General features: G+C 39.7%; 1 protein-coding gene across 1 annotated transcript; it reads right to left on the bottom strand.

Moving 5' to 3' along the window:
* Nucleotides 1-309: 309 nt before the first annotated feature.
* Nucleotides 310-1,666, bottom strand: LOC115744014 (AT-hook motif nuclear-localized protein 20). Its single transcript, XM_030679088.2, has one exon. It carries the CDS (start codon nt 1,393-1,395, stop codon nt 541-543), a length of 855 nt encoding a protein of 284 aa, XP_030534948.1. The 5' UTR covers nt 1,396-1,666; the 3' UTR covers nt 310-540.
* Between the last annotated feature and the right edge of the window lie 6,268 nt (nt 1,667-7,934).

Genomic DNA, 7,934 nt, shown 5'->3' with positions numbered 1-7,934 from the left:
CTCAATGATGTATGAAATCGCTTGTGTAAACTTTGCTATAATTACCAACAAAATGAAATTTGGAAGTATATAATGAAGTTAGCCTTGGTCAGATCTACATGGAACTCCTTGCAACTTGCATACATGGAAACTAAACAAATTCCAGTTGTCACTATTTAAGGCTTTAAATAAGATACTCAGTAGACTGAATTTAAAGTATTAGTATTGCTCCTGACTACTCTAAATTTTATGCAACAGTGTGAAGAGATTAGCATAGGAAAGGAGTAGGCTTTTTATGGAGTTAAAACACAAAAATCAGTGGAAAAGTAGTGAAGAAAACTAAAATAATTGAAGGAAGTTGAAATGAAAACCCTTGCCTTGATTTGCACATAAACAAGTACCAAGGTGATGATAATCATGGTTTAATGTACAAAACATTAAAAAGACATGAGCAAGGTTTTTTTTCCTCCATATCCCTAACACAATACAAGATAAAGTAGCTGACCTGAAAGTCTCTTTTCTCTTCCTCTTATCCTCATGACTCCTCTAAATTATCCATTTCTAGCCATAAGGTGGCCGGCCATGAGTCCAACCATAAGCCTCGTGGTTCAATTGTCCACCATTTGGAAGCAAATTCGGAGGTAAATTGTATACCGGCATCGATGAAGGGTCCACCATCCCACCTTGTTGCTGTCCCCCACCGCCACCAATTGCCGGCGGCGAGCCACTTCCCATCTGCCCTTGCCCTTGCCCGTTGCCCTGTTCCTCATCCTCCTCCAAGGGCAGTCTCTCGTAAGTAGCATTAGAAAAGGTCGCCGCGATCACCATGACAGGCCCAGAAGCAACGAGCGAGCCCACGACACTTCCGCCGACCACTTGACCTTGGCCTCCGGCTAGGTATATGGTCAGCCCAGTTGACCCTGGCGGGGCAGGACCAGGTAAAAAGGCCCCGGTGAGGGAAAGAATCTCGAAGCGGCCGTGGAGGGCCATGACCGCCCCTGGGGCCGTGGGTTGCCGGAGCGTGACATTGGTGACCGTGCCGCTCCCGCTGAGCACACAGACGCCCCTTTGTCGTCGTCTGGCGAACTGGGCCACGCTCTCGGCTATGTCTGCTCCGTTGGCTATCTCCATCACGTGGCTCCGAAGCGCGTTAGGGCTATCTCGGGTCACAAAGATCGGCGGCTTCGGCTTGTTCTTAGAGCCCGGGGGACGGCCCCTTGGCCTCCGAGCTGCAACCTCGATGGCTCCTTCCTTCGGCTCGTCGCTGTTATCTCTCTCGTCTTCCTCCACGGCCCCGCCTCCTCCACTGTTGTCCTTCATGGAGATCCCCAGATCGGGCTTTTTCCCCTGGGAGGAGCTGGTCGAGGTCTCGACTCCGGGGAGACCGACCTGCCCTGTCCACCATGGATTTGCCATGATTCCTCTTCCTCGTGAAAAAAATCTGTGCGAACTCTATGTGGTTGAAACTATAGGATTGATCAGTACTGGAATTCCCTACAGACCCCCAGATCTATCTGGGTCAATTCACTTCTTCCCTCTAAGCAAAAAAGCTCAGCAAGGAGAAGAAGCTAATCGCTGCAGCAAGTGGAAGGGAGATGTGACAAAGAGATGACCTCCCCAGAAAAGACTACTACCTTTAGTGATCCCTAACAAGAAGGCAGATGACGGAGAGAAACAGAACGAGAAAAAAGGTGAGAGAGAGAGAGAGAGAGAGAAAAACCACAGCTTAAGTAGCAAAAATTTCTTACTCTCCCTCTTTTTTTTTTTTTTCTGGGTTTTCTTTTTGAACCGCTCTTTTGCCCTCTGGTCTCTCTCTCCCACAAAGTTACGAGAGAAGGTGAAGAAGAAGAAGAAGAAGAAGAAGAAGAAGATGATGGTGCTGGGAATTAGGGTTTGCCTTGCGCTGTGGGGTCGCGTGCGCGTGAACTGGTGGGTCGCACGTCCCTCTCTCTCTCTCTCTCTCTCTCTTCTTCGTCCCTCTCGCGTCCCGACATACACAAATCATCAGCATACACACACATGCGAGACACGGGTTGAGGAAAGGTGCGTGCAATATCTTTATTCACATTATTCTATGAATAAACTGACTTCATTTCTCAAGAACCTTATGTCCAAATTAAATTGAAAAAATAATCGTCGGGGGTTTCGATTATAATAATGTAAAAATGGGAGGAAGCTCCGACCCTGACCGCAATTCCAGTCGCCTTCCTCTGGTCATTTTCCTAGGGCTCCAGACGTGCGATTCGCGACTGCGTCTTATATATCGACTGTTTATTATGATTTTTTATTTTATTTTATTTGTCTTGGTGGGGAGGCTCGTTTTATTGTGTGGTCCGGATAATCTTAACCCTTCTTTCCTTACTTTTAATAATGTTTTTCTAACGAGGAAACTTGTGTAATATCGTTCAATCGCTTTGCTACCTCTCCTCGTGCGGCTTGAAACAACTTTACTATGTGCCGCTATGATTAATCGTAGATAATTCGATACGAGATCTATGTTCCACAAACAAGTATAGGGTTAATAGTGAAAAGGGTCATAAAATAATTGCGTTATATTATGTGTCTTGGGCCGTTTATTATTGTTTCTATTCGTACTTGTTCAAGACTACATTGATTTTTTTTTTTTTTATAGTGTGGTCGAGTTTCGAGTCACCAAAATGTTGATTATCCTTTTAAGGGTTGGAGAAAGGCTATGATGTGGATAATAAAGGCCGGTTAAATGAGCATCCCAACATGAAAAACATTATGGAATTAAAGTTACACAATTTCAGTCGTTTAATAAGTTGAGTGAACAGATAAAAACTAACAATTAAATCGTATTGACCCGGTTAAGATGTTCAATGAGTATTTTAACTATTTATCCTAATTCGTTAACGTCGGGCTGAACATAATGGAAGGACCGAATCGAGAACCGCTCGGACCAACCAATTTGGTTAAGTTCCCGAGGGTTCCGGTCCGGTTCCTAGGGGTTCTAGTTCGGTTCCCACTTCCATGAAATTGGAATCAGCTCCGGTCAATCAAGTTCTCGATTCTAGGAGGGAACCGGACCTCCTGGACTAGAAGGAACAATATTCTAAAAAAAAATTGCTAAATTGTAAACGTAAATGTAAACATAAACGTAAACCTAAACCTAAGATGCTTAGTATGATTTTTAGGTTTAGCGACAATCCGATGTAATTAATGAGAGGTAATCTGCTAAATATATCGTTAATGAGAAAAATTTAACAATAAAAAAAAAAGAATGACCGGTTCAATGATTGGACCCCCCGGGAACGGTCCTTGAAATTGGGAACCGATCCTCCCGGTCCGGTTCCCGGTTTATGGTTGGGATCGGACCGGACCGGGCTAGGAACAGATGACCCCTAGGTGACGTGAGGTACACCCAAGGATTCCATTAGTCGCAAGCTTGCAACACTATAAAGGATGTGTTATTCCATGGGAAAAGTATTTAAAAAAAGTCCTAAATTTATTACACTTGTACCGGTTCAATCCTAAACTTTTCAATTGTATTAAATGAGTCATAAACCTTTTGAGGATTTACTAATTGTGTTCATCCAATCAATTTTGACAGTAAATTGCTAACGTGGACATCGACCATCCTACATGACACGATCGGCACCGATGTTGATATTTTTAATTATAGTTTAATAAATTTTTTGAAGTTTTTATAATTTTTATAATTTTTTTTTCTTTTCTTCTTTTTATTATTATTATTATTATTATTATTATTATTATTATTTTGTAGCTAAGGGCCGGCTAGAGGAGAGGGAGAGCGACCCTCCTAGCATTGCGTGAGGATTGTGGTGCCCTCTCTAATCAAAGCAAGGGTGCTGAGGCCTTTGCCGACCTCGGCGAGGGCATTACGCCTCTCGCTAGGTCTAGGTAAGGGTAGGCGGCCCTTAGCCCCCAAATAAATACATAAATACATAGAAGAATAGAAAAAAAACTAAAATAATAACAAATATGAAAAAAATCAAAGCATTATTAAAAATATCCATGTCTAAGACAGTCGGCGTCCACGTTAGCACTTTTTGGTTAAAATAGACTCAATTGGCAAATTGTGAAGAGATTTAGGACTCAATTGATTAAATTAAAAGTTTATAATTGAATTGACACAAATACAATAATTTTATGACTTTTTTGGTACTTTTCGCGGAATTTCACCAATTGAGGAAATAAATAGAGTTCATTTTGCACATTGTCCACTTTTGTTTCATTGAAAAACATGTTGGTCCAAATTTCAATGAATTCTAGGTGCGATGAAGTAACTGTTTCTTTCGGACAGAAAAAGAAAAAACCAATTGTTTGTACTTTTAAAAGGCTAAGAGGAACACACAATTTTTTTGAGAGAGTAGAAGAAGTCATTTAGTCATTTTCATGTTACCAATATCGATTATTTGAACATCATTTGGGAGTGCCTTCTTGACATTTGTTAAACATACTTTATAAGAAACTTTTTATGTCTAAAACATTAATTACACGTTTTACAATCACAATTGGTACATTTAGATATTGTAATGTTTCTTAGCTTAATACGTATTTTGGAAGCACTGAGCCATAACATTCCTTAATGGTTTCCATGTTATGTTACTTCGCTCTCATCCATGTTATCACCGAGCTTCAATTTGATACGTGCGAGCAAATTAGGTGATATTATCATTAACAAACGGTCTCGAAGATGTAATGCATGTGCTCGAAGCTCTACATAGTAGGCTTAGTCATGGATCATAGAATAATTAGTGGCTCGACGATCAAACTTGAACTTTCATTCACAAAAATTGCTTCTTTTTTTGCATGTGGGATAATTGTCCAAAAAGACATAAACTTATTGTACGGCGACTAATTCATCCCTAAACCTTTCAATTGTGTTAATTTAGTCTTAAACATTTTGACGATTTGCATATTTGATCCAAAACATTTTGACAATTTGTCAATGCAGATTTGCATATTTAGTCCTGAATGTTTTAACAATTTGTCAATACAGTCCTTTCAATCAATCATCTAAATAATAGGTTTAGGACTTAATTCAAAAAATTTCAAAAGGTATAAGACTAAATTGATACAATTGAAATGTTTAGCACTGAATTGACAAATTTTCAAAAGGTTTAAGACTAAATTGGTACAATTAAAAAGTTTAGGACTGAATTGGTCACTATATGATAGGTTTATGACTTTTTGGACAATTTTTCCTATATGTGTAAAGTGGTTGATTGATTAACTGCTTTAGGATCATTAGTTTTAAAATCCATCCCTTTAAATGATCAATCGAATTGACATTGGCCAGAAAGATCTGATCCGCTTGATTGTTTAGAAATTATGATCACCTATCACCTTCAAAAGCCGTGATAATTTCCTTCCACATCTAAAAATGGCATGTCTCTTAAATTAATAAGTAATCTAAACATCACAAAAATACTTTTAAATGTCCTTAAGCTTTTAAAAATGGTCAGGAATGTGCAAGAATGACAGCCTCTTGCTAAATTAGGATTAACTATTCCGGAAAATAATTTATGGAGAACTTCAACTTGTGTGTTCTTTTCCCAGAAATGCATGAACTCGTGTGTCTCTAGTTTTTTGTAATAATGTTATATTTGTATATAAAGTCTAAGGGGACCATTAAACATAATTAATACTAAAGTGCTGATAATAATGTTTACTTCCAAAACGTAAGATATGCTTGTCTGAAAGGAAAATAACTATGACATTATAAACGTAAGGAGATTATAAAAAAACATCCATTGAAGGTGGTAATGTTTTATAGTATAAAGTTCAATGCTGAATAAGTAAACCAAGTTAGAATAGGAACAAAAATTACGACAAGAGCATTCGACATTGCACGGAACTAGGAGTCTAAGATCCACTGCCCAGTGTAAATTGATACCTTCGATTTTCCTCATCTTCTCATAAAATCGATAGTTTAGAGTTGATTTGTTATGCTTAATTCCAAAGAATTCCTACTACCATCAGCCATTTCCCTCTTCTTTTTGTGTTGGGAAAATTATCCAAAAAGTCTTAAATTTATTAATTGTGTCAATTCAGTTCTAAACAATTTCTTTGCTAATTCAGTCTTAAATCTTTTGTATTTATACCGATTCAATCATTCCAATCAATTTTGATCAAAAATCGCTGATGCGGCACAGCCGGCACCGACGTAGCCAAGTTTAATATTTGTTCGAATTATTTATTTATTTTATTATTTCTTTTCTTCTTCTTTTTTTCACTTTCTTTTTTCTTTTTCTTTTTTGTTCCTTCTTCCTCCAGCTGGCCATCGAGCATGGTGAGGGCGAGCCTTGCCCACACTCGCCCAAATGTGGCATGGCGCTACCTCATCCTACGATGGCGAGATCGGCCTCGCTAGTAGCTAGAGGGGGAGAGCTTTGCCAAAGGCCAGGGAGATCTCGCCTTTGGTCGGTCACTGGGCTCGGCGGCCGATCGGAGGAAGAAATAAAAGAAAGAAAAAGAATTTTTTTAAAAAAATATACTAAAATATTATTAAAAATTGGCCACATTAGTGCCGGCCGCACCACATCAGCGATTTGTGGCTAAAATTGGGTGGAATGACTGGATCGACACAAATGTAAAAGGTTTAAGACCGAATTGGCTCAAATGCAAAAAATTATGACTGAATTGACATAAATGCAAAAAATTTATGGATGAATTAGCACAAAAAAAAGTTTAAGACTGAATTTGCACAATTATAATATAGACTTTTTTGGTAACTTTTTCTTTTTTGTGTTCAAGACCAACCCTCTCATCCGAGCAGCTAGCCAACCGTTGGAGCCGCCACCTGCCACCAACCGTTGAATTGAGATTAAGTCAACTATGGTGCATCAAATCCAATTCATCTTTTTTCGATCAAATCAATCTATTCTTCGATCACCCATGTAATTATACATGTACTGAACTCAACTAGTTCAAGCCGTAAAATCGATAAAAGAAACGACATCGATCGATCTCGAGTTTGGCTCATCGAAAATCGCAGACTCATTCACAATTCGAAATCTTTAGGGACACAACCGTTCGGAGCAATGCCAGCTTCGAATCAGTCATGGTTTGAATAGTAGCAGGAAAGGACAACAACGTAATTAAAGAAACAAAAACAAAAGGGGGGGAAAACCTAATCCTGATTAGAAAAATGGATCCGGGTCACAAGTAACCAATGAATCCGGCTCGCAGGTAATCGAAGAAAATGAGGTTTTGACCGGCGGAAAGCAGAAGATTAGTTAACACGACACAGCGCAAGGCGTTGGACTGTCCGAAACATTTCCTGCTTAATTTAGGGCAAGTTGAGGAAGAGATAAGCTTGTTAATTGCCCAAGGAAATGGACTAATTATAATTGTTAATTTGTGCGTTTGTTCAACCGTGGTGGCCGTGGCCCCCCGTGCCTTCAAGGAGGGGCTTGCATGGTCCCATGCCTCTATAAACGACTAAACTCAATTTTCCTTTTTACTTTGACTAATTACACATAAACATGATTAATTTAAGAGAAGTTCACCTAGGCAGGGGTTAATTGGGGATGGTTGGGTCTTCTTTTGGAGTTGATAAGCACGAAATTATTGAAGCACGAAGCTTCGTAGAGTACTCGAAGATTGACCATCCTGCGGCGCGGCAGGTTCGGGGGTACCGTGTCGTCCCGGGGGGTGGTTTGCGGTGACGGTCTCATCCTTCCGAGGCATAACAGGTTATATTTCAAACCGAACATTCCGTACACACGCGTGAAGCTATAGCAGGAGATTGTTAATGCTCGGTCGTTTCTGCTTGTCACGTGCAAATTATCGGAGACGGAAAGTCGTCGGCATGAGAAATGACTAATCAACTGTCCGCTCAACAAGCAATGTGGTATGAGTTGATTGAATTCAATTATGCAATTATGCAATCCTTCTAATAAATCAGCATGCATGTCTCAATCCCGACATATATTACTTGTGGACAAGATTACTTCGCTGGCAAGGAG

The sequence above is a fragment of the Rhodamnia argentea genome, chromosome 1 (genome assembly GCF_020921035.1).
Source record: "Rhodamnia argentea isolate NSW1041297 chromosome 1, ASM2092103v1, whole genome shotgun sequence".
NCBI lineage: Eukaryota > Viridiplantae > Streptophyta > Magnoliopsida > Myrtales > Myrtaceae > Rhodamnia > Rhodamnia argentea.
Note: the sequence above shows the minus strand (reverse complement) of the source record. Positions and strands in the feature narration are given on the sequence as shown.

Coding starts and splice junctions, on each gene's coding strand:
- LOC115744014 (XM_030679088.2), bottom strand. CDS start 1,395: ATGGCAAATCCATGGTGGACAGGGCAGGTCGGTCTCCCCGGAGTCGAG.